This window comes from Cetorhinus maximus, chromosome 2, assembly GCF_964194155.1.
Source record: "Cetorhinus maximus chromosome 2, sCetMax3.hap1.1, whole genome shotgun sequence".
NCBI classification, from domain to species: Eukaryota; Metazoa; Chordata; class Chondrichthyes; order Lamniformes; family Cetorhinidae; genus Cetorhinus; species Cetorhinus maximus.
The window spans coordinates 219,660,041-219,687,549 of NC_135880.1; the positions used below are offsets into that span (position 1 = coordinate 219,660,041).

Genomic DNA, 27,509 nt, shown 5'->3' on the forward strand with positions numbered 1-27,509 from the left:
GACGCAAAGGGTTGCACAATAGTTTTAAGACTTTTAATGTAACAAACAAACTAAAATCAACATCAAATACACCAGTGCTTCCCAATAGCCTTTCTCCAATAAGATTCCATTTTAATGCCTCAGACTTAGTGTGACCCTAGAGTGAAAACTGGGAGGGTAGGAGGGTTAGAGAGTTGTTGAACGGAGAGTGGGAGAAAGTTGTTGAGTGCGAGGAGGGGGGGTGGGGGGGAGCTATGAGGGGAGTGGTTGACCGAGGGCAGGGAGTTTAAAACTGCTGTTTTTCCCTGAAAAAACAACAACCCACCTTTTTGTAGGTTGTGGTTGTAGCAGCGATCGGACCTCAGAACATACACTTACACCCACCAACAGAAAAAAAAACATTTAAAGGGGCCTCGCAGCTGTCAAACCCAGTTCAAACTCCATGGCCGCTATTGCTGCCTTAAGAGCTCACAACCCCAAAATCTCAAGCTGCGACACTACTAGGGTTCGTGACCCACAGTTTGGGAACCCTTGGACTACACATTATTAAATAGGCAATTAATACACTAAACTACAGAAAAAGCATTCCCTATTAACTTACAACTGAAAATGCTGTGACATGTTTATACATTACACTGCACTCTCAACAGAAATGTAATTGTGTGTTTAAAACCCCAAGCTCCTCCTGACTTTATTAGGATTGCTCTCCCTGCCCCAACAGGGTGAATCTTTCAGTATCCTTTTAAACTAATTCCTTCACTCAATCTTCATAATCGAATGGATTTCTAGCAGCAAGGCACTCTCTGGCAATTCTTTGGTCTGCAACTCACCACAAGCCTTGTTTCTTCAAATAGGGGATCCATCCTCACCAGCACTCTACTTCATAGTTAACTTAAAAACAGTCCTTTACTTCTGCCTGGCAAAACAGCACCTTTTGTGGGTGGTCTTGCCCAAATCTTTGTCTGACTGTCTCTGAAGCTGCCTCCTTCTCTGTGGTCAAGGTGTTAAAACTTGCATGAGCTGTGCACTTACCAGCAGAAGCTTTGAGGAAAGTTTAGAACAACGCAACTTCTGACTAACTAGCCTCACTGGTTTCTGCTGTCTCTCGGTCAGTTACAGTGAATGATGTAGTGGTGAGCCCATTGCAACTGATATGTCACACACGACTTTGGGAAAAGATCAGTCTAGAAGTAGGAGTGTGCATGAAGCAGCAAACCTCCTTAGCCCACCCATAATAAAAATTGCAGTTTTGGCAGAATACCCACTTTTCATAAGCATTTAATAAAAATGCAAAGGTGCTAAAAGAGGATACCTCTCCGACGCATCAATTTGCCAGTGGAATTGCTTTATTAGCTACTCCAGTGCTTACAAATTGTGGACAAAATATCTCAGCTAATTTAGTTATTGCAACAGCATTTAAAGACAGTTCAATTTTTAATTGTAAACATTTTAATTTGAGTAATGGCTACTGCCATGCTGGTACGTATATAGGTTATGATGTGGCCTGGGCTGAGGCTCTATTGTGGTTAATTCAGAAACTTGCTGTTCTCGAACACTGGAGATATTTTGGTGAAAAGGAGAGGTTAAAGTGGAAAGCAAATCAAATTTCATAAAGACTTATCCAAAATCTATTCATACAAGGATCAATATTCCAACCATCTTTTTGACACAAGACAATTTCGAACTACTTTAGCTTGTAATGTCTCCAACATTGGCAGAGGGAAACGCTAAGAGCAGACAACAAAAGAAAACACTGAATTAAAGTTAGAGGATAATATAATGGCTTCACTAAAGTGAGTCAGTATCATAACAAAGAGAAAAGAGGCAATTGGTAATTTGGAGAGGAGCGGAAAAGATAAATCCTCCAAAATCTTTAACTCTAAGACATGAATAAACACAGAAAAAGATTGCATTGCAATATTAAAGCTGAAAATAAGAGAACTCCTCAAAAGACTGTAATATCTCGGTGAAGTTGAACTTGGAATTGTCGTACAACTATGAAGAGATAAAGAGGCTTAATTTGATCTGGTTACCTCAGATTTAAGTTGTTGATCCAATGCAGGTAAGAGGGTTTCCACGTCCAGAAGTCTTTCCACTGCTTGAATCTGGATCCCAAGATCCTGAGCACAACAGGGATAAGAGTGATAAGATGGACAATACAGAAAAAAGTAACCTGAATACATTTTCTACACAAATATCATTTAATTATTTGCTCTTGAGAAAATGCCGAAGCAAAGAATTTGCAGAATACCTTTTTCATAAAATTATGCTTTAATTGAGCATAAGTAGTGACCTTCTCACTGAAATGTCAAGTTCCCCATCGTTCCAACTTGCACTTAAATAACTTCCTCCCTTATTTCTACTCCAGCCTTCACGAGAGTCATCATGCAGGATTTTTTCCACAGGTTTCTGAACCCCGCTGTCAGGCTCAAATTGGAGTCAGAAGCCAGCACTTTGTGAGAAACGGACACTCAATGTGATTTTTCCCAGAGTGGCCAATTAATGGCCAGAGGGCGGATTCGCTGTCCAATTAAGAGTGGGAGGTGGGTTCTCAAAGCTGGAGAGCCAATCAGAGACCTCCAGCTTGAAAACAGCAGCAGGATGTAACGAAAGGTGGGTGAGAGAGAGGGTGCTTCAAAATAGAAATGCCCTCTCTCCAACATTTCTGAAGTTCAAATAAAAGGCTTTTGCAGCCAGACCACCACTGGAGGTGAGGGAAAACCCCTCTCTAGGGTGGCTGTGCCTGCTGCTGCACCCAAAGAGGGCCTTGGAACCTGTTTGGACTGCTGGTATTCTAGCCAGCTACAGGGACGTGGCCTCCAGGTAGCAAAAAATATTTTTTTGGTCTCAGCTCTAAAGTTGAGATCACATGGGGCAGAATTTTGCCGTCGGCAAACGGGGGCGGGGCCCATTCTCGGATGCGTAAAATGACGCGGGATGATGTCGGGCGGAACCCCTGACGTCACCCCGCCCCATTTAAATTTTCAGAAAGGCGGGGGTGCAGCAAAATAAGCTGTGGGCCCACCGACCTGTCAATGGCCACTTGAGACCATTGACAGGATCAATTAAGCAATTGAAGAACCTGCCCGTCCAACCTTAAGGTTGGCGGGTCGGCCAGGAGCCCCGGCGGCAAATAGTGAAAACATGAAACCTCATCCAGCGGCAGAATGAGGTTTTATGTAGGGTTTTAAAAATTGTAATAAAAGTTATGTAAATTATGAACATGTCCCAACTCATGTGACATTATCACATGAGGAGACATGTAAGGGAATTTTTTTTCTATTTTTAATATTTTTAAAAGTTGAGGCGATCTCCCTGAGGCTGCACTTAGCCTCAGGGAGATGAATGTGCTCTTTCGTGCGCATGCGCGAAAGAGCGCACTCTCGATTTCAGGGAATCCCCCCTGCCCGCACTGGGAGCACATAGCGCTTCCAGGCGGACGTCACGCTGGGTGGGCCTTAATTGGCCCGCCACGTAAAATGTCAGTGCAGCCCCGATCACTGGCGGCGATCAGCTCCACGGCCGCCAGCGATTGGGTCAGGCCCGCCCACCCGACACATGGAAAATTCTGCCCATTATATTTTTACATTTTGCAGTTAATTCAGAAACTTGATTGAAATTTTGCTGATCCCTGTTAAATTATTAATCCTGATTCCCTGAATGTGTCAGTGGTAAGGCACTATTGTGTTATGGGATTGAGCAACATAATCTGGAAGATCCAAGGTTTTATTTACAGTTTTTATTGAGTTAAGCAAAGTTTTACTGAGGGCGGCATTGCTAATGCTATATCCCTGGACTAGGGAGGGACAGAAAAAAAACCTTAATTCCAACTATTGTTGTCCATTGAATTCCATTGAAAATGTGCACGTGGACAGGAATGCCTATGCCAGTAGATACTGAAGGTTTGTCATGGAATAGTCCTCCAATCAAAAATAACACTCCCAAGAGGGGACAAATAAACGGAAAAGATGGGAGAAATGGACGAAAACCCAAATATTGGTTTTGGTAGCAGATTCTGTGTCTGCTCCTTCATCCACCACTCATACCCATCCCAAATAAGGCTGGTTGTTCTGACTACTGCAGTGTTGCAAATCATTTTTTAATCAGTAGTTAACTGTTGACCACAAATTTAAATCTACTTAATTTAAAAGAATCATCAAGGGCCAGGAACAGGTTCCCCATTTCATTATTCAAAAATGAATGGCACAATGTTCGTACTTATATTTCAATTTGATGTTTTGTGCTGTCAACAGACCAAACATACATCATGGGTCTCGTCTGAAAGAAGCTCAAAATAATCCCGTCAAGTAGCACTTACAAAGTACCAAGTGAGGCACAAACATTACCCTGAGGGCTGGCCACGTAAAGCTACTCTATTGTGTGCTAAGCAACTTTATAACTCTCAACTCTCTCAATGCTGATCTGTTGGAAACATTTTTGATAAGGTGGTTAATGACATTGCTCAACAGGATATAAAACATTAAGAGTTATTTTTAAGAATGCTACGCAGAAATGGGATCACAATTATTGGCATAAGAAGGCAAGATGATAGAAGCCTTTCAACAGCAACATCCATTAAGTAAAAAGCTTTACAATAATTTCTATTAAATAAACAGCGCATCTATGGAGAAATGATGGATGCCTGAGTAAACATTCCATTTACAATTGAACATTCAACATCATTAGGTGTGCCCCCTTTACCTGCCTTGTGTACCAAATTTAATTCCCTATTTGCGAGGAATTAGTTGAAGGTAGCCAGGGAAGTTGTTACAGAATTATAATTGGCCACAGTGCCCTTGGGCTGAAGGGGGAAAAGTCATCCACTCCTGATAGCTAACCAAGGACCCAGATGAAAAGTGGACTTTGGGTACGAATAGGATCAAACTCTGTTATGAAGTAAGTCACAGCTAAATAAACCCTGATGTGCTTCACAGAGGAAATTAGAATTTGATTAGATGGCATACAAACCTAAAATCACTAAGCAGAAGCTAGCCTGTAAATTATCTCTATCATGCTCAGAGTTCTTCTTGTCTGCCTATTTCAGTGAAGGCAAGCAATCTTGTGGCACCATTTAAAGAGTAACATCAGAGCTCTATATCCCTCAAACAATATCCACAAAAACAGCTCAATTAGCCATTAGCCATTTGTGAAATTGCTGTACACAAATCAGCTGCCTCGTTGGCTTACAAAACAGTGACTCCACCTCAGCTGTGGCTCAGTTCATAGCACCCTCGCCTTTGAATCAGAAGGTTGTGGGTTCATGTCCCACTCCCGGAAACCAAGAACTGTGATTGTAGTCGAAAGGGTTGCAATCTGTGACTGTTGATAACTCGAAAGAGTATCAAAAGCACTTAATTGGCTAAGATGTCCCAAGGGTCCAAAAGGTGATGTCTAAATGAAAGTTCCTTCTTTTATACCTTTTCTTTCCCACCCTCCCCAACACCTTGACTGTTTCCTCTTTCCTATGATTTCGCAGGCACACTATTCAAGTGCAGCAAATATCAGTTGAGCCTGATGCTGACCTCACTGGACTCATGGGGTTTGCTGTAATAGCAAGACGCAGTGGGAACCTTGAGTGATTTATTCCCCTCCAGGACCTGTTGAGAGCAAGTGTTGTGTTCCAATCACTATCCATTCTGGGATCGGTTATCTCAGTATTATCAATGATCAAACTTGGTATCTTCCTAATTTGTAGCTGAGCTACTCATTCGTGGAAACCAGTTAAGCAATTAAGGGAGCTTCTCAGGACTTTTGAGTGAGTACTTAAATGGAATATTATTACTTTGCCTGAACTACTAACATTCATACTGTTTAGCTAAAAACAGTGATCAGTTGGGATAGGTTATATACATCCAAGGTTAAGTACCATGACATCCTATTTCAATGTTCCGAATTCAGAAACCTAACCACATGGTCCAAATTATTCATGAGTTTCTAAAAATGCATTATTTTTAAAATTAGATAACGGTAGGAGAATTTTTTTTTTTTACAGATACAGCCATTGCAATTATCTTCGAGTACTGGTTTCAGTGGAAGATGCTGGCTTATGTCACCTTTCAGAGAGAGATTGAGAAATTACTCCTGTCTGCTTTGAGACGTCCCGAGGTTTTAAAAATACTATTTCATTCCAAGGTCTTTCTTTCTTTTCTTTGCTTAAAGCATGCTGTGTTACAAGTTCATTCTCATCAGTAGCACACTAGACTGGTCTATTTTTTTTTTATCAACAACATAGTTACATTTTTTGAGATATCATCTTTTAAAAATTCTTTCATGCATGGGCATTGCTGGCAAGGCCAGCATTTGTTGTCCATTCTAATTGCCCTTAAGGTGGTCATGAGCCACATTCTCGAACTGCTGCAATCGAACTAGTGCAGACACACCCACAGTGGTGTTAGGGAGTTGCAGGGTTTTGATCCCATGACAGTGAAGGAACGACAATATAGTTCCAGGTCGGGATAGTGTGTGGCTTGGAGGGGACTTGCAAGGCGGTGCTGTTCCCATGCGTCTGCTGTACTTGGCCTTCTAGGTGGTAGAGTTTGTGGGTTTGAAAGGTACTGTCGAAGAAACCTTGGTGAATTGCTGCAATGCATCTTGCATATGGTACACATTGTTGCCATTGTGTGTTGATGGTGGGGGGATTGAATTGGTGGATGGGGAGCTGATCAAGTAGGTCTTGCTTTGCCCTGGGTGGGGAGGTGATGGCATAGTGGTATTGTCACTGGACTAGTAATCCAGGGACCCAGGGTAATGCTCTGGGGACCTGGGTTCAAATCCCGCCGTGGCAGATGGTGGAATTTGAATTCAATAAAAATCTGGAATTAAAAGTTTAATGATGACCATGAAACCATTGTTGATTGTTGTAAAAACCCTTCTGGTTCACTAATGTCCTTACCTGGTCTGGCCTACATGTGACTCCAGACCCACAGCAATGTGGTTGACTCTTGAGTGACCGAGAAAGCCACTCAGTTATAACAAACCGCTACAAAGTCACAAAAAAGGAATGAAACCAGATGGACCACCCGGCATCGACCTAGGCACCAGAAATGACATTGGCAATCACAGCCCTTCAATCCTTACTAACATCTGGGGGCTAATGCCAAAATTGGGAGAGCTATCTCACAGACTAGTCAAGCAACAGCCTGACATAGTCACCCTCACAGAATCATAACTTACAGATAATGTCTCAGACGCCACCATCACCATTCATGGGTACGTCCTGTCCATCCAGCAGAGGCAGCAGCACAGTGGTATGCAGTCAGGAGGGAGTTGCCCTGGGAGCCCTCAACATCGACTCCGGACCCCATGAAGTCTCATGGTATCAGGCCAAACATGGGCAAGGAAAACTCCTGCTGATTACCACGTACCACCCTCCCTCAGCTGATGAATCAGTGCTCCCTCATGGATCACAAGCAACTCTTGGAGGAAGCACTGAGGATAGAAAGGGTGCAGAATGTACTCTGGGTGGGGGACTTCAATGTCCATCACCAAGAGTGGCTCGGCAGCACCACTACTGACCAAGCTGGCTGAGTCCAAACTGACATAGATGCTAGACTGGGTCTGTGGCAGGTGGTGAGAGAACCAACAAGAAGGAAAAACATACTTGACCTCATCCTCACCAACTTGCCTGCCGCAGATGCATCTGTCCATGACAGTATTGGTAGGAGTGACCACCGCACAGTCATTGTGAAGACAAAATCCCACCTTCACATTGAGGATACCCTCCACCGTGTTGTGTGGCACTACCACCATGCAAAATGGGATAGATTTTGAACAGATGTAGCAACTCCAGACTGGGCATCCATGAGACACTGTGGGCCATCAACTGCAGCAGAATTGTACTCAAACACAATCTGTAACCTCATGGCCCAACATATCCCCCACTCTACCATTACCAGCCCTGCTTCAATGAAGAGTGCAGGAGGGCATGCCAGGAGCAACACCAGGCATACCTAAAAATGAGGTGTCAACCTGATGAAGCCAAAACACAGAACTACTTGAGTGCCAAACAGCATAAGCAGCAAGTGATAGACAGAGCTAAGCGATCCCACACCCAACGGATCAGATCTAAGCTCTGTAGTCCTGCCACATCCAGTCGTGAATGGTGGTGGACAATTAAACAACTCACTAGAGGGGGAGGCTCTACAAATATCCCCATCCTCAATGATGGAGGAGCACAGCACATCAGTACAAAAGATAAGGCAACAATTCGCAACAATCTTCAACCAGTGCCGAGTGGATGATCCATCTCAGCCTCCTCCAGAGGTCCCCAGCATCACAGATGCCAGTCTTCAGCCAATTCAATTCACTCCACGTGATATCAAGAAATGGCTGAAGGCACTGGATACTGCAAAGGCTATGGGCCCTGACAATATTCCGACAATAGTACTGAAGACTTGTGCTCCAGAACTTGCCGCGCCCCTAGCCAAGTTGTTCCAGTACAGCTACAACACTGGCATCTACCTGGCTATGTGGAAAATTGCCCAGGTATGTCCTTTACACAAAAAGCAGGACAAATCCAAACTGGCCAATTACCGCCCTATCAGTCTACTGTCCATTTACTCTTGATCATCAGCAAAGTAATGGAAGGGGTCATCAACAATGCTATCGAGCGGCACTTCCTTTGCTTTGCAATAACCTGCTCACTGATGTCCAGTTTAGGTTCCGCCAGGGCCACTCAGCTCCTGACCTCAATACAGCCTTGGTACAAACATGGACAAAAGAGCTGAACTCCCGAGGTGAAGTGAGAGTCATTGCCCTTGACATCCAGACAGAATATGACCGAGTGTGGCATCAAGGAGCCCTAGCAAAACTGGAGTCAATGGGAATCAGGGGGAAAACTCTCCATTGGTTGGAGTCATACCTAGCACAAAGGAAGGTGGTTGTGGTTGTTGGAGGTCAGTCATCTCAGCTCCAGGACATCACTGCAGGAGTTCCTCGGGGTAGTGTCCTCGGCCCAACCATCTTCAGCTGCTTCATCAATGACCTTCCTTCCATCATAAGGTCAGAAGTGGGGATATTCGCTGATGACTGCACAATGTTCAGGACCAATCGGGATTCCTTAGATACTGAAGCAGTGCATGTCCAAATGCAGCAAAATCTGGACAATATCCAGGCTTGGGCTGACAAGTGGTAAGTAACATTCGCGCCATACAAGTGTCAGGCAATGACCATCTCCAACATGAGAGAATCCAACCATCACCCCTTGACGTTCAATGGCATTACCATCACTGAATCCCCCACTATCAACATCCTGGGGGTTACCATTGACTAGAAAACTAAGCTGGACTAGCCATATAATTTCTGTGGCTACAAGAGCAGGTCAGAGGCTGGGAATCATGCGACGAGTAACTCACCTCCTGACGCCATCCAGGACAAAGCAGTCTGCTTGATTGGCACCACATCCACAAACATTCACCCCCTCCACCACCGACGCACAGTAGCAGCAGTGTGTACCATCTACAAGATGCACTGCAGGAATACACCAAGGCTCCCTATACAGCACCTTCCAAACCCACAACCACTACCATCTAGAAGGACAAGGGTAGCAGACAGATGGTAACACCACCACATGGAAGTTCCTCTCCAAGTCATTCACCATCCTGACTTGGAAATATATCACCTTTCCTTCACTGTCACTGGGTCAAAATCCTGGAACTCCCTTCCTAACAGCACTGTGGGTGTACCTACACCACATGGACTACAGCGGTTCAAAAAGGCAGCACACCACCACCACCACCTTCTCAAGGGCAACTAGCGATGGGCAATGAATGCTGGCCCAGCCAGTGAAGCCCACATCCCATGAATGAATTTTTAAAAAAAGTGTCGTTGGAGTTGCACTGATCCAGGCAAGTGGAGAGTATTCCATCACTCTCCTGACTTGTGCCTTGTAGATGGCGGCCAAACTTTCTTGCCTCAGAATTCACCGCCTCTGACCTGCTCTTGTAGCTACAATATATATATGGCTGGTCCAGTTCAGTTTCTGGTCAATGATAACCCCCAAGATGTTGATAGTGGGCAATTCAGTGATTTAAAAAGGCTCAATTCATTGCAATGAGAAACAGAGCTCTTTCAAAGAGTGATTAGGAACATTACCCAGTGCATTAACATCCCATGCTGGATACGGTTTGTTGCAAAAGTCAAAATAAAACATTGTAGGCAGCAGAAGTTACTATCAGGAGCCCACAAAATTCTCAGTGTCACCGCTGGAATGAAACATATAAGACTCAAGTGGGACTGTTTGTAATCTGTGTTTGTATAACGTTGTCTATGACTGCTTTAAGTAATCTGTAAACACGTTTTTCAAAACCAGTCTGAAAAACTACTTCTGTGAATGCTAAATTACTTTTGTGTTACATTTTACAGTTCTCCAGGATTTTTCCAACATTTTTTTTTTAAAAAGGAAGAATAACGTTTGGTGCAATAACATCAGATTTTGTTGTAGAGTTACAATAATTTCAATTTAACTGCTTGCAATAAAGACCTGCATTTCTATAGCACCTTCCAAAACCTCAGAATGTCTTGAAGTGCATTACAAACAACAGGGGACTTTTTGAATGAAGTCACTGTTATAATGTAGGAAATGCAGCAAACAATTTGTGCACAGCAAGCTCCCATGAAAATCAATGTGATAAAGACCAGTTAATCAGTTTTTTTAAGTGAGGTTGCTTGAGGGATTAACAGAGCAGGAACTGATAATTCGTCCCAACAGATCCATGCCAGTGTTTATACTCCAGACAAGCCTCCTCTCACCCCTCCTCATCTAATTAGATCAGCATAACTTTCTATTCCTTTCTTTCTCATGTGTTTATCCAGCTTTCCCTTAACTGTATACATGATATTCGCTTCAACTACTCAATGTGGTAACGAGTCCCACATTCCAACTACTCTCTAGGTGAAGAAGTTTCTCCTGAATTCCATTTTGGATTTATTTGTGGCTATGTTGTGGTTTTGGTCTCTCCCCAAGTGGGGAGACATCTTTTCTACATCTACCCAATCAAACCCTTTTGGAATCAGTACACCTCGAACCCTACAGGAAGTCAGACACCACCAAATGGGGAAAAATATATTTGGATATGTTAATCCTGATGGATCAGACATACCTTTAGATGTTAATTTTAAAGCTATGGCAGATCAGTAGATCTTTCTGTAAAGGTGAAGCAATTTCTATATTAAAGTTTTCACACAGAACCACATCAGTAATATCCTCTCAGTTGTCAATAAAGATGTCTGTTGTTAGGGGAGGAAACGAGCGGCTTATGGCCTTATAATTTCCAAGAAATTATATTTGCTTCCTCAGGCTATCTTCACTTGAAGTCAAAAGATGTGCAGAGAGACTTGCATATCTTATTTATGTACAATGACGAGGAGAGGAGAACGAGGGAGCCGACTGGCCCATAAACTTCATGTACCTTTGAACCTTGAACAGCAAAAATGATCTAGTCATTCATAAGTTTACAGTGAAGTGCTATTATAGTCCTCAAATGATTGTCAGATAATGTTAACTGCATAGCAGATGAAGAGAAAGCTACATTAAAAAAAAGAATGGGCCATCATTACAAATACTGTAGTATGCCTGAAGGGCAACAGAATCTGCATCGTTATATTTCATAGCACACAGAGGAGACGTTAACACACTGAAAAACCAATGTGGTTAGCATTCTCACTACCTTGGAAAAATTTCCCACAATTACAAAACAGACAAATGGATTAGGTTTCCTGGTTTATGTAAAGACTAGGATCACAGTAGTTTTAACCCAAAGCAAAGTTAGTATTTGTGTATTTTACATATCTTTTTAGAACAATAAAATAAAAAATTAAAAAACTCATGTCCAAAACATTGTAATCAGAAAGCCTACAGCTACACTGTTTGCTGTACTGACGCAGGATTCGTTTTTCGCAGTTGCACAATGATTTATAATGGTTCTGTGTTTCAAACATTTGAGAGCTGAGGCTAGTGCAAAATGAAGAGAAGCAGAAACACTGACATCGAAGGGGAAAAGGCAGCAAACGTATTACTGGCATTAAGGGTAGGCATTACAATTGTTTGTCATCTTGGCTCAGTGGCTGTATTCTTGCCAAGTCAGACGAGTGAGGGCTCAAGCCCCATTCTAGGACTAGAAAAACATAATACAGAATGAAAATTCAGTAAGTAGTAAAGAAGTGTTGTATTGTTAGGGGAACTTTCTTTTGCATGAAACATTAAACATAGGCCCCCCCCATCTGCCTGTCTGGGTGAAGGTCAAAGATTACGCTGCATTATTTGAAGAGTGGAGCTCTCCTGGTTTCCAGTTCGACATTTAAATAACATTTATCTCAACTAACTCCACCAAAAGAGATTATCTGATCATTTATCTCATTGTTGTTTGTGGAACCTTGGTGCATGCAGATCAATTTCCGTGTTTACCTAATAACAACAATAACTACATATTAAAAGTAATTGTCACAAACCCTGAGGAACTTACCTTAGCTAGAAGTTGGATATCTGGAGTTTGGAGGTCAGGAACTACAGTTCCCGATAGCCCTCAGGGCTTTTATGCATGCACCAGCCGAGAAACGGCTGCATATGTGCAGTTAGTTTTTTTTCTCATCCTTCAAATGGGAACCAGTCCTGCGTGCCTCTGCAGAAGAAAAGGAAGACGAAAAGTAAAACAGCACAATTCTGCAGGTCAGGTGACCTAAAGAGGTGCCCCAAGGAGCAGGACACAAGGGAGGGGACAGGGAGAAGGTCCCAAACCAGGGAGTGGGACAGAAAGAGATCCCAGAAGGAAGTCCTAACTTAAGGGACAAGGACAGGAATCTGAAACAGGTCCTGTTAAGTAAAGTTCAAAGTAAGGAGTAGAGAAATAGGCTCCAAATTAAAGACAGCTGCAGGGAGCAGACCTGAAGCAAAGTGGGCTCAAGAGAAGCCCAGAAGATCCAAGAGGGCAGCCGAAGGTTGGTGACTCCGTGCTGCGGGCCGTAAAGGCAAAGGTGCCCTTTGGAGCAGTGGTGTTCTGCTTGGCATGGCCAAAGATATGAAAATGTGCTTGGAAGGTAAAGGGGAAAGGAATCTCCAAAGGCAAGATTGAAACTCTGGAGGTGGATTCTTGTTGACACTGTCCGAGCGGGAGCGACTTTTGGAGAGAATTTCAAGGCGAGCTTTTTGAATGTGGAGATTGGAAATCCTCATGACAAACACAGGCCAGAATTTCCCCTTTGGCGATTTGGGGGCGGGGCCTGGTCACCGAGGGGAAAATGACGCGGGATGACGTCAGGAGGAATCCCCGATGTCATCCCAGTCCATTTAAATTTTTAGGAAGGCGGGCGGACAGCGAAATCAGCTGTCCACCTGCCAACCTGTCAATGGCCAATTGAAGCCATTGACAGGCTATTTAAAGTAGTTAAAGACCTGCCCGTCCAACCTTAAGGCTGGCGGGCAGGCCAGGAGCCCCAGCGGGCTCCAGATTATTGACGAAACTTCATCCACTGGCGGGATAAAGTTTCATGTCCGTATTTTAAAAAATTAATAAAGTTTATGTGGTCTTTATTAACATGTCCCGTCTCGTGTGACATTGTCACATGAGGGGGACATGTTAATGATTTTTTGATTTTTGTATTTTTAAAGTTTTTCGGACTGTCACTGGTTTCCCTGAGACAGGACTTTGTCTGACAGCTGGGGATTCCCTCCCCCCCCCACCACCGCAAAGGAAGCGCATAGTGCTTCCCATCGGGGATGCCGCTGGGCGGGCCTTAATTGATGCTACCAGGTCTGCTGAGTATTTCCAACATTTTCTGTTTATATTATTGCAAATTGTCTGATTCAGCAGAGGGATAAAGTTGGCTAGGAAACATGAGTTTGCGACGGGGGTGGGGGTGCAAAGTTAATGGTTCAGGTCTTCTTAATATTTAGTTGGAGGAACTATCTGCTCATCTAGTACTGGATGTCAGTTTGACATTTTAGGGGCAGTGAATGGGTCAAGATTGGTGATGCAGAGGTAGAGTTTCACTTGTGGAAACTGATTTTGTGTTTGCTGATAATGTTGCTGAAGGGCAGCCTGTAGGTGAGAAATAGGAAGGGGCCAAGAATAGAAGCAGACATCATTCCTATTGCTGAATGTCTTAGTGTTTTGAGTTTGATCAACTATACCCATAAACAGCTGTTACTCACAGTTGCCTAACTAATCTAACAGGAAATGAATTTCATAGTACTGTGTTAATTTATGCAATGCCAGTTAACATCACAACTTCCACAACTCCTTTATTGCCAGCAATTCTGGAATGAGGTAGCAAGGTTAAGAAAAGTTGACTGCTATACATTCCGCTGCAACTTGAAGTGACAGGCTGTAAATTCCTTCCCTGCAATGCCCAGTAGCCAAAATCACCTGTTGGTATTTGTGAAACCTGATCTCTGCTGCAGATGAGTGTTCTTAATGCCCACCTCTTGAACTGAAGCCAAAAAACAGTGAAGTGAACACACCTAAACTTCACTGACGTACAATGCAAGAAATAGAATTTAATCCATAAATGTGTCAATATTATAATTTTATCTAATTAGAATCTTGTACATGTTGAGTGATTAAGCACAGAGCTGCATGCACCAAATTAATTCAGCCCTGGGATTATTAAATGGATTTACTATCAGACAAGTTTAAAATAAAGTTAATTCACTCCCAATGGAATATTGAAGACATTTCGATTTGTGTACTGAATCAAAAGAAAAAATAAATCACAAAAACATATTCCATTAACCCCATCCTGTCCATGCTGATGAAAGGTTATTGACCCAAAACATTAGCTCTGTTTCTTTCTCCACAGGTGCTGCCTGACTGGCTGTGTATTTACATCATTTTCTGTTTTTGTTTCAGATTTCCAACATTCATGTTATTTTGCATTTGCCCTCCAGGTAGAGAACCAGGGTGTGGAACACTATGGGGTAGCAGCTGGCTTCCATCCCAGCATCTCTCCCTGGCTGCACAAGTATGATTGGAAACTTACTGTATGGGAAATGCAACATGTGACCATGCAGCCTGCTGTTCATAGCACAATGCACTGGTTTGAGAAAGATGTAAAAACCCAATGCATTCTTATCCTCTTCAGTATACAGGTTTTGTGTTCTGCTGTTGTTTTTACTGTTTCTGTGATCTGTTCCTTTTTAAAAAATATATTTTAAAATGCAAAATATGAAATATGATGTACATTTATGATAAAGAGAAACAAAGAAAATTTGTCCTAAAAATGATTCCTAATAACAGCTTCAAAGAAAAAGCTAAACGCCTGGAAGATAAAAATGATATGAAACATCACCAATTGACCACACTGCTCTGTATGAAGCCTGACAGAGCACTCGTTAGTATTAACAAATATTTTTATGCCTTCCAAACAACAGAGAAGTGGTGTGGCCTGCTCCCATTGGCAGGTGGCGATGTCACTTCCTGCAGAGTCGAACAGATGTTAGAAGGGCTTAGCTCTTTTCTTCTGCTGTGTGTGCCTACACCTTCTGCATTTTAAACAGATTTAATTGCATACCCATGCTTCATTTTGCTGCACAATCAAATATGGAATATTAAAGGATTGCAGTGAAATTAGACCAGGATATTAAGATATTCAAAAAAGCTTATTTTATGCAGGCTGAGGGATCAGTCCTGCTAATTTTGTATATTTAAATTGTGCACAGCCCCATGGGTACTAACATTTTTAAAAACAAGCACCTGCAGAATATAGCAATCAACAATTCAAAATAAAGCGTGCTTAAATTGAATAAGCACATTTTCATACAGCTTTTGTGCAGTTAGTTTGAAAGCTTCTTTGCAATTTAAAAAATAAGTGGCAGAGCGTTTTCCCCATTTTTCTTATTGCAAAATGTAGCTTAAATGATTCATGCTGGAGTAAAGGTTCACAGGTGTTGCCTACCCTTTGGTACCTTGTCAAGCGGGCCACTTTGAAATGTGAGCCCAAGTGTTGGGGAGTTATTGAACAATAGGCTCCTGAGCTTGAACCTGTGTTCAGACATCATTTGCATAAGCAATGGTCATTAAATGGTGGCCAAAAGTGAAAATTCTGACCCAATCTTCTCCCGTTATTGCTGAGGTCAATCATGATGACTCTCCCTGCCTTGTGAGAGGAAAAGGGGGAGAAATATTTATATATATCTCACACACACACCCACATACACCGACCTTCAACCCACCTGAATATGAATATTCAGGGCGCTTGCGTCAATTAGAAACCAAATTATTCCTTTTTCCAGTAATTTTTAAGAAATGGTTTGCTAAAACTTGGAACACACTGATCAAGGAATTCATCACAAAAATGGATTAAAATTACAAAAATGCAAAGATGTTATAAAAAAAATAAGCACTGGCAGAAAGGTGGTCACTGTACTGAGATTCTAACACAGCTATAAATCACTTGAGCAAAGATATTATGATTTATGAAACTGCAAGGACATCTTGATTGAGTTTATATTACTGCCTTGTAACTGCCGATCAGCTATAGGCTACAATGGCAAGTTGGCCAGCTGGAATTCTTGTGCAAATATTTATCTGATCACTGTACTGGCCAGGACAGATCAAATCCTCTACATAAATAAAGGCTTCCCTGACAGCTACAAGAGTGTCAATGATGTTCATTTCGTGAGCTTTGGGCTAATTCAGTTATTGCTCTATGAAGTTTTTTAGAAAAAAAGAATAAATGCTCCATAAACCAAAGGATATCTCCATTTTAAAAATCACTCGTCACAACATCAGTTTCAATTTGTAACTCTGCTGAGCTACAATTCTTCTGCTAACATTTATCCCTCCAGCTCTGTAAGGCAGCAGCTCAGTGCTTCTTGTTTTTGGTGCATAAAGGATGGAATGCATGAGCATAATGGTTTCTTGGATGGCAATGGAATGGAAACTTTTAATAAAATTTTGAAATTAAAAAAAAATCCTCCCTTGTGAAGGTGCAGGCTCTTAACAAGGTTAACTCCTCCCAGTATCCCAGGACAGACGCAGCAGAGGTGGCGGCACAGTGGTATACAGTTGGGAGGGAATTGCCCTGGGAGTCCTCAACATTGACTCTGGACCCATGAAGTCTCATGGCATCAGGTCAAATATGGGCAAGGAAACCTTCTGCTGATTACCATGAACCGCCCTCCCTCAGCTGATGAATCAGTGGATGTTGAACACCACTTGGAGGAAGCACTGAGGGTAACAAGGCGCAGAATGTACTCTGGGTGGGGGACATCAATGTCCATCACCAAGAGTGGCTCAATAGCACCACTACTGACTTAAGCTGGCCAAGTCCTAAAGGACATAGCTGCTAGACTGGGTCTGCGGCAGGTGGTGAGGGAACCAACTAGAGGGAAAAACATAACTGGCCTCATCTTCACCAACCTGCCTGCCGCAGATGTATGACAGTATCGGTAGGAGTGACCACCGCGCAGTCCTTGTGGAGACGAAGTCCCGCCTTCACATTGAGGATACCCTCCATTGAGTTGTGTGGCACTACCGCCATGCTAAGTGGGATAGATTTGGAACAAATCTAGCAACTCAAAACTAGGCATCCATGAGGCGCTGTGGGCCATCAGCAGCAGCAGAACACAATTTGTAACCTCACGGCCCAGCATATCTCCCACTCTACCATTACCATCAAGCCAGGGGATCAACTCTGGTTCAACGAAGAGTGCAGGAGGGCATACCAGGAGCAGCACCAGGCATATCTAAAAGTGGGGTGTTAACCTGGTGAAGTTATAACACAGGACTACTTGCATGCCAAACAACATAAGCAGTAAGTGCAGCTCCCACAACACTCCAGGAGCTTGACACCATTCAGGACAAAGCAGTCCACTTGATTGGCACCACATCCACAAACATTCAGTCCCTTCACCACCAATGCACAGGAGCAGCAGTGTGTACCATCTACAAGATGCACTGCAGGAATACACCAAGGCTCCCTATACAGCACCTTCCAAACCCACAACCACTACCATCTAGAAGGACAAGGGCAACAGACAAATGGGAACACCCCTCCAAGTCACTTACCATCCTGACTTGGAAATATATAGCCGTTCCTTCACTGTCACTGGGTCAAAGTCCTGGAACTCCTTTCCCAACAGCACTGTGGGTGTACCTACACCACATGGACTGCAGCAGTTCAAGAAGGTAGCTCACTACCACCTTCTCAAGGGCAACTAGGGCAGGCAATAAATGCTGACCCAGCCAGCGAAGCCCACATCCCATGAATTTAAAAAAAAATTAGATAACTTACAAAATTTGTATCACTTTCATCCAAGTCCTCAGATGCTTGTAGTTCCTTAAGTTGTTGACTGGGCTCAGATTCCTGTAGACAAGATAAAGTAGGATTAATTTTAAGGGTACACGATAAATAGCAGGCATTTACTGTTTTGATCCTTGCAGGTACTTTGATCATCATACGGTCAGAGGCAAATTAAAACTTATGAATTGCCTAATATATTAAAGTTAGGAACTCCGCTAAAGGGGAAGGGAATGTGACAGTGAGACTTTTCATTTAAAATACTTCCCCATCTTTACACCAGATCATGATAAAAATGATTTATATATTTGTTGCCTTTTTTTTCCCAAATATTAAATGTTATGCTCGATCTTGAACTGAGCCAAACCTACAGCAAAGTAATGGGATTGGATCATCAGCCTATTTTACACCTGGCATTATTTTTCTTTTCAAAGCAAAGTTAAAATTACCCCCATCTGTTCACAGTTAGTCCACTCTGTGATGCCACCAGTGGGTGAATAGTCTCCACTGAACTAAATGGGATATGTGTCATCAAACTGTCCTGTGGATTTACTTGGACCTTGCCAAAATGGGGGAAGATTTTTCTGAGTACACTATGTACAGGTAGACCACCTCTCTCTGCTCAGCAATAATATAGTGGATGGGGAAGCATATCTGTCTGTTTTCTCTCAGTTTGTGATTTCACACCCCATTCCAGAGATCCAGCACAAAATAAGAGGATGTTCCAATGCGATGCAGAGGACATATTGCACTGGTGGAGGAGCCTTCCTTTGGATGAGAGCATAAATCAGGACCCATCTTTGTGTTCTGGTTGGTTCAGCTGGATGCTGAAGATTCCATTGTAGAGGGGCTCTGGTCAATAATCCTCCCTCAACCAACATTAGCAAAAACAAAGCAATTGTTCTTTCTTATTACTATTTGTAAACTTTTACAGTGCAAAATGGTTGCTGCATATGCATATATCACAATTCACTGTAATTCAAAAGCATTCTGAAATATTTTAAAGACATGATATTGATGCAAGTCTTTCATTTAAAAGCTGTTTTTTCATTTAGATAATTCATCTTGTTTTTCTCAGGCAGCAGCCTTTAACTGGGGAAGCGAGATGAGCAAAACTGCAGTTGTTGATATCAGTGATGTTTCCTGGCCAATGGAAGGCTACGGGGGAAATTGAGACAAATTTAAATGGTACATGCATGAGGGCAGCTGAAACTTGCCTTTCTGTTCGATCAACTAAGAATGTTAAGAGTGCATCAAATCAGAAGGGACACAAAATTCCCCTGAATAAGTTTATCCCCAATTATAATCAAGGAAGGACTTCTGGTATTGTTGGGTCGTCTTGGAAGATGTTGGGTGTTCTACTCTTAGCAAGAGATCTGGCTGGAGGCAAAGATCCTTTTCCAAAGTAACCTTTATTAATATACTCAGCTATTTACAGGATTACAAAGCACTAGAACAAAGCCACTGATCATCTTTCAGATTCTCCTCATTCTCTGCTGAGTGACATCATTATTACATAGGTCCTTATGCACATGCTCAGTAGCTATTGATAAAGTAGTGTTAGAGTTAACCATTTACTCTACATCTTCCAAATCTTTATCTCTACATGCTACATAAATATCCTCCCACACCTCCCCCCAAAGTCTCTGTTTTTACAGGGATAATCTTTATGGTGGTTTCACCAATCTCCCAAAACATGTACTGTTCTATTTGAGGTTGTTGAGCATCTGTTTTCTCCAAACTCAATCTCTGAAGATCATCATTTCTTTGTTACTGGCTCTGTGTCATAATTTCCTCCTGAGGATCAAAGTATGCAGCACATCCGGCTAATGGCTTCTTGTTCATCAAAATCAATCCCCTTCTATTTCTTTGGATGATACCAGTTTCTATCTGGATAAGATATGATCTTGGTTGTTGCAGCCTCCTCATTATGGTGGCTTCTCGCTGCTAATCCACACCATCTCTCCCCTTTTGAGAGAGCAAATCATGAGCTACATGTCGTTGGCTGAAAATGCAGGCTTGGCCTGCTCTATAACCTTCTTCCTTCTTTCGGGCAGGGCTGTGGTCCTCTACTGTGACACTTGGCGTTAATGTACGAGGAAGGGAAGGAAGTTGGGTTCTTAGAATGCAGTCCATTAAAACCTCAAATCAAGCAAAGTTGTTCTACAACAGTGTAGAGCGGAGACCGAGCAAGTGCTAACTCACAATCGTTTTTTCTGAGGATGCATTTAATGGTACGTACCCCTCTCTCGGCCTCTTTGTTGGCCTGAGGGTACCTTGGCGAGCTTGTGACATGGACAAATCCATATGATGCTGCAAAGGATTGGAAACAGTCATTGGTGAATTGTGGCCCATTGTCACAGATGATAAGGTCTGGAATGCCTTGCGTGGAAAATATCGTCTTCAGAGAGGCTATTTCAGCTTCAGAGGTGAGACCATTCAGCTTTTGCACCTCAATCCAGTGGGAATAATAATCCACAACAATGAGAAATACTTTCTCTTTGAATTCACGTAAGTCCATGCCGAGGCGTTCCCAAGGTCTGGATTGGAAAGAGGAGGGCAGAAGTGGTTCTTTCTGCTCCTGGCTGTGAATGGCACAGGTGACGCAGTAGGAGACCATGTCTTTGAGAGAGCATGAGATACCTACCCACCATATGGATTGTTGCGCCAAGATGTCCCTGGTGAAGCTTCTGGAGGACCTCCAGGTGGGGAGCTTGTGGGACCATCAATCCCTCATTGCAGATAAAGAGGTCATCAATGATGCTGATCTGGCGGCGTTGTTCAAAGTACTACCTCAGGACGGGGTTACTGGGAACTTATGCTGGCCATCCATCAAGGCAGTATGTGCAAATCTGCACACATTCCTCATCTCGCATTTGAGCCTCTCGAAATTCTTGCAACTTCCGATCTTTTGCTGGAAAATATTGAGTGGTTAAGCTCGTGAAGGCCTGGACTTGCTCGATGAAATTTTTATATTCTTGTTCTGAATAGTTGGTGGATATCTGCGATAGAGTGTCAGCAGTAGTTTGGTATTTTCCCTGTACATACTCTGTAATAGCGTCATATCGCATCAGCCTCAATCTGAATCTCTGGATTCAGGGTGGTATTTTTGCTATTTCTTTCATACTGAGTAAAGTTACCAATAGTTTGTGATCAGTTTTGATCTTGAACTGTAAGCCTAAGACATAATCAGAAAATTTTTCACATGCCAAGTCACTGCAAGGGTTTCTTTCTCTATTTCATCATTGCGCTGCTCGGTTTCAGTTAAGGACCTGATGCATAATAGTCAGGTCTTCTTGTCCCATTTCTTTGAATCTGGAATAACACTGCTCCCAGTCCTGTTGGTTGATGGGTGGTGGAAGTGGGTTGCCTCACATCCTTTAAAAAGTACCTGGATGAGCACTTGGCACGTCATAACATTTAAGGCTATGGGCCAAGTGCTGGTAAATGGGATTAGGTAGGTAGGTCAGGTGTTTCTCACATGTCGGTGCAGACTCGATGGGCCGAAGGGCCTCTTCTGCACTGTGATTCTGTGATTTCAATGTTAACGCTCCAGTATAGCCTTTTGCTCTCTTTGATTTCACTGAAAAGTGATTTCCTGGCTTGTCTGGTTCCTGTACTTCTTGTATAGAGCTTCCTTGAAAAGATTTTTCTTTTTGCTTTGGAAACGCAGGCTTTTTTGAACAATGTGCTATTTAAAAATGACCAACTTTGCCACATCCATGACACTTTGCGGTTTGGGCAGGGCATTCTTGGCACCTGTTGGCCGCCTTCTCGCCACAGCAGGGACACTGTAAAATTGCATGCTGGCGCCCTTTCAGCACACTTCTCTGGCTGCTGCCACAATGCGCTTTCAGTTTTTCACCCAATAAACTGAATGGCTTCAAACGGCTTTCTCCACATGATTTCCCACTCACCCCTTACAAAGACGCAGTTTTGCTTTCACACTTCGGCCTGCCTAGCCAGCTGTGCTGCTTTGCTCAACATCGAGTCTTCTCTAGATTGTAGAATGTCTGACAATGTTTCTTCCAAAACACCAATAACTATTCTGTCTCTTATTAAATCATCTTTTAACGCTCTATACTCACAATTGTCAGTCAAACAAGAGAGATCATTTATAAATAAATCGATTCCTTCACCTGGTCTTCAATTTTGACCGCTAAACTTTGCCCACTCTATAATAATGTTTCGATGAATGCTTAAATATGAATCAAAGACTCTGATTATGCCCTCATAGGAGGCTGACTCCTCGTTCCCTCCCCAACTTGCCTGGCCAGTACATCATCTGCAATGCTACCGACAGCATATAACAAGGTTGTAACCTGGTCCTTATTAGCCTTACTCTCTAGACCTGAAGCATTTCAATATCAAGTGAAATGCTTTTTCCAGTTTTGCCACTGCTTGGGTTGTCTGGGGCCCTATACGTTCATGAATGATTCTGGGAGTGGTAGGGTTGCTCTTCACTGGGTCGAGGTTCCCGTCTGCCATGCTGCTTTCTGTGCTAGTTACTGGGCTGTCCTCATGGTTTCCATCTCTGGTCCGGTCACTGGGTAAGCCTCGACGTCTTTCACCCGTTGCTCTTTGCTGCTGCTGGACTAGCTGTTTCCTGCTGTTTTACACTGCATTTCTCTAGGTCTGGTCACCACTACCACCATCCATTGTTGGGTCATCTTGGAAGTTGTTGGGTGTCTTATCCTTAGCAAGAGGTATGGCAGGAAGCAAATATCCTTTTTTTTTTACATACTCAACTATTTCCAGGATACATAGCACTAGAACAGAAACACTGCTCCTCTCTCAGATTCTCCTCATTCTCTTTTGAGTGACATTATCACATAGCTCCTTGTGCACATACTCAGTAGCTATTGTTAGAGTAGTGTTAAGAGTTAATCCTTTACTCTACAGGACTGTAGAATACCCGCAGTCACATGACCATCCCTTACAGGACTGGGCTTCAATTTTTCTTTATTAGTGTATATTTAACTCTTGAATAACATCTGTTTCCTAAATGTCACTATCACTATCTGTTGGGAATATATAGCAATATCAGCATGTGGACACCATGGTTTTTTCTTTAGAATTAGAGAAAAGAATTGTCTAATTTTATTTGTAAACATGGAATAAAACATGAGCTTAAAGCTAAAGAAAAAAATCCACAACAAGGTTTCGAACACATGTATGTAAACACACAAAGTGTGGTGAATAAGGCTACTGATCTATAAGCACAAAAAGCAGTGTGGGAATATTATGTAGTGGCAATAATTAAAAATGTGACTAAAAATGGTGAGCACTGGGCACTTAATATTCACAAATACAAAGTGCTCAGAAAAGGTAGGGAAAGAAAAAAGAGAGGTGTTGCGGCAGTACTGATTAAGGAAAACATTGTAATGTTGGAAAGAGAGGGTACTCTTGAAGGGGCAAAGACAGAGTCCAGTTGTTTAGAGTTGAGGAGCAAAAAGGGGATGGTCACATGACTGCAGGTGTTCTATAGGCATCCAAATAGTGAAAGAGAGATAAAGTAGAAAACCTGCAGGGATGTTCAAGAACTGTAGAACGGCGATATTGGGGGACTTCAATTACCCAAGTATTGTTTGGTATAAATTGAAAGGAGGGGAAAGAACTCCTGAAATGTGTTCAGAAGAACTTCCTTGACCTGTACGTTCTTGGTCCAACTAGGAAGGGGGATCAGGGGCTGGGGAATAAGGCAGGCCAAGTGGAGCACATATCTGTGGGGAAACACTTGGATAAGAGTGATCATGAGTGTTTGATTAGTAATGGAGAAGAGCACGGCACAATTCAAAATAAAACTTACAAATTAGAAGAGGGCTAATTTTAATGGGATGAGTAGAAATCTAGCCAGAGTAAAATGAAAACAAAGTTTGACAGGAAAAACTGTAACAACGTCTATTTATATAGCATGTTTAATGTGAATAAAATGCCCAAGATGCTTCGCAATAGCATTAGAAATTAAAGTATGACACTGAACCATGTACGGGTGATATTCGATCAGATGACCAAAGGCTTGGTCAAAGAGGAAGGCTTTAAGGAGTGTCTTAACGGAAGAAGGCGAGAGCAATAGAATGGAATGTAACAGGAGAACTGGAAGTCTTTAAAGAAGATATGTTTCAGGTACAGGATAGGTACATTCCAACAAGAGGGGAAGGCAGCAGAACCAAAGCCAGGGCTCCTTGGATGATGAGGAAAATAGAGACTATGATGAAACAAAAAAAAAAGGGTATGATGCATGTCAAGTGAATTCTTCAAGTGAGAACCAGGCCAAATACACTAAGCTGAGAGGGGATGTGAAGAGTAAAATAAGTCTGGGCAAAGGGAATATGAGAATTAAATGGAAATTAACATAAAAGGTAATCCAGAAATATTCTACCAGCATGCAAGTAGTAAGCAGGTGGCAAGAGACAGGGTGGGGCCTATTAGGGACAAAGATGGTGATATATGCTTAGGGTCAGGGCAAGGCTAGAATACTTAGTGAGCACTTCGTATTGGTGTTTACTTTGGAAGAGGATGCTGACAAAATATCAGTGGAAACCGAGATGGCAGACTTAATGGATAGGGTGAAACACAGGGTGTACAAGAAAGGCTGGCTATGCTTAAAGTGAATAAGTCTCCTGGTCCAGTAGCTTGCATCCAGAGATAGCAGATGGGCTTGCCATAACCTTCTAATCTTCCCAAGGCTGTGGCTCAGTTCATAGCACCCTCGCCTTTGAACCAGAGGGTTGTGGGTTCATGTCCCACTCCCGGAAACCAAGAACTGTGATTGTACTCAAAAGAGTTGCAATCTGTGACTGTTGATAACTCGAAAGAGTTTCCCCTGATGGAGGCCTCAGAGACATTTGTTCTAATTAAGTCTAATCTTCCCAAGGTATGGGGAAGCTGCTAGAGGATTGGGAAGTGGCAAAGGTAACAACCTTAATCAAGAAAGGGTGTAAGGCCATTCATGGTAACTAAAGGCTGGTGGGTTTAACATCAGTGGTGGGTAAAGTTTTAGAAACAATAATCAGGGAAAAAAAATAACAGATGCTTGGAGAGATTTGAGTTAAATAAGGAGAGCCAGCACAGATTTGCTCCGACTTGATGAGCTGAAGGCTGATCTGCAGATATTGCGCCACATCAGGGAGGGAGAAAGCTACCTGGACACTTTGCTCCAGGAGGTGGTCACACCCCTCAGATTAGATAATTCAAATTTGGTCTGTGATCAGGGACAGGTGGGTGTGGAGGCAGGTATGGGGACCCAAGGGGTAGCGTTCGAGGAGCCTCGGCCCCTGCAATTATCCAACAGTTACGAAGCTCTTGCGAGCTGTGTGGACGAGAGCAGGGACGATGACCAAACTGACCACGGCACCGTGGTACAGGGAGCCATTCAAGTGGGGAGAGGAAATAGGAATGTAGTAGTGGTAGGGCAGCGTATAATTAGGTGCACGCAGATTTCGGAACAAAATAAATGAATTAACAGCACAACTAGAGATTAATGGATATGATCTTATAGCCATTGTAGAGAAATGGCTACAAGGAGATCAAAACTGGGAGCTATATTGAAGGGTATGTGGCTTTTCTAAAGGACAATCAGGAAGGAAAGGGTGGTGGGGTAGCTTTGTTAGTACGAGATGGAATAAGTATGATAGTAAAAAATGATCTAGGATTGGAAGATATAGAATCCATATGGGTGGAGGTAAGAAATAACAAGGGGAAAATGATACTCATGGGAGTAGTCTATAGGCCCCCTAACAGTAGCTATACTGTAGGACAGAGAATAAATCAGGAGATAATGAGGGCATGTAAAAAAGGCAGTACGATAATCGTGGGTGACTTTAATCTTCATGTAGATTGGGAAAATCAAATTGACAGAGGTAGCCATGAGCAAGAATTCATAGAGTGTTTCCCAGAACAATGTGTTGTGGATCCAACCAGGGATCAGGCTATTTTTGATATTGTAATGTGTAATGAGGCAGGTTTAAGAAATGATCTCAAGGTAAAAGATCCCCTAAGAAACAGTGACCATAACATGGTAGAATTTAGCATTCAGTTTGAGAGTGAGAAACTTAGATCAGAAACAATTGTGCTAAACTTAAATAAGGGTAATTACAAAGGACTGAGGGCAGAGTTGGCTGGAATGGACTGGCAAAGGAGCTTAGCAGAAAAAACGGCTGATGAACAATGGCAGATGTTTAACAAAGTAGTTCAGCTCAATAAAGATATATCCCAGTGAGGAAGAAGGAATCCAGGAAGGGGATAAGCTAACCATGGTTAACTAAGGAAGTTAAGGAGAGTATCAAATTGATAGAAAAAACATACATTGTGGCAAAGATTAGTAGTAAGCCAGAGGATTGGGAAAGTTCTAAAAACCAGCAAAAGATGACCAAAAAATAATAAAGAGGGAGAAAATAAACTCTGAGGGTAAACTAGCAAGTAATATAAAAACAGACAGTAAGAGCTTCTTTAAATATATAAAAAGGAAGAGAGAGGCCAAAGTGTACATGGGCCCCTTAGAGAAAGAGGCTGGGGAAATAATAATGGGGAACCAGGAAATGGCAGAGGAGTTCAATAAATACTTTGCATCAGTATTTATGGTAGAAGGCACTAATAGCATTCCAAAAAATTCCAAATAATCAAGGGGCAAAAGGTGGGGGGGGGAGAGAGGAAATAAATACAATAACTATAAGCCAATTAACTTAACATCTGCCATTGGGAAAATATTAGAGTCTATTATAAAGGATGTAATAGCACAGCATTTAGAAATGCATAATATAATCAAGCAGAGTCAGCATGGCTTCATGAAGGGGAAATCATGCCTGACAAATTAATTAGACTTCTTTGAGGAGGTAACTAGCAGGATAGGCAAAGGCAAACCAGTGGATGTAATATTTTGTATTTCCAAAAGGCGTTTGATAAGGTACCGCATATAAGGCTACTTCGTAAAATAAGAGCCCATGGTGTTGGGGGTAGTGTATTAGCATGGATAGAGGATTGGCTAACCAATAGAAGACAGAGAGTTTGGATAAGGGGGGGCTTTTCTGGATGGCAACCTGTAACTAGTGGAGTGTCACAAGGATCAGTGCTGGGGCCTCAATTATTCACAATATATATTAATGGCTTGGACGAGGGAAGTGAATGTACTATCGCCAAGTTTGCGGATAACACAAAAATAGGTGGGAAGGCAAGTGGTGAGGATGACATAAAGAGCCCACAGAGGGACGTAGGCAGGTTAAGTGAGTGGGCAAAAAAGTGGCAGATGGAATATAATGTGGGAAAATGTGAGGTTATGCGCTTTGGCAGGAAGAATA

At 42.5% G+C, this 27,509-nt stretch overlaps 1 protein-coding gene across 9 annotated transcripts in view; it reads right to left on the bottom strand.

Annotated features, from left to right (window-relative positions):
* Positions 1-27,509, bottom strand: part of cep164 (centrosomal protein 164) — a 209,497-nt gene that overhangs the window by 61,350 nt on the left and 120,638 nt on the right. For all 9 annotated transcript variants that reach the window (XM_078532883.1, XM_078532867.1, XM_078532859.1 and 6 more), the window contains 2 exons: positions 18,208-18,279; positions 2,013-2,099 (listed from right to left, as the gene is read on the bottom strand). In XM_078532883.1, the coding sequence (XP_078389009.1) occupies positions 2,013-2,099; positions 18,208-18,279 (159 nt within the window). The remainder of the gene's footprint in view (positions 1-2,012; positions 2,100-18,207; positions 18,280-27,509) is intronic.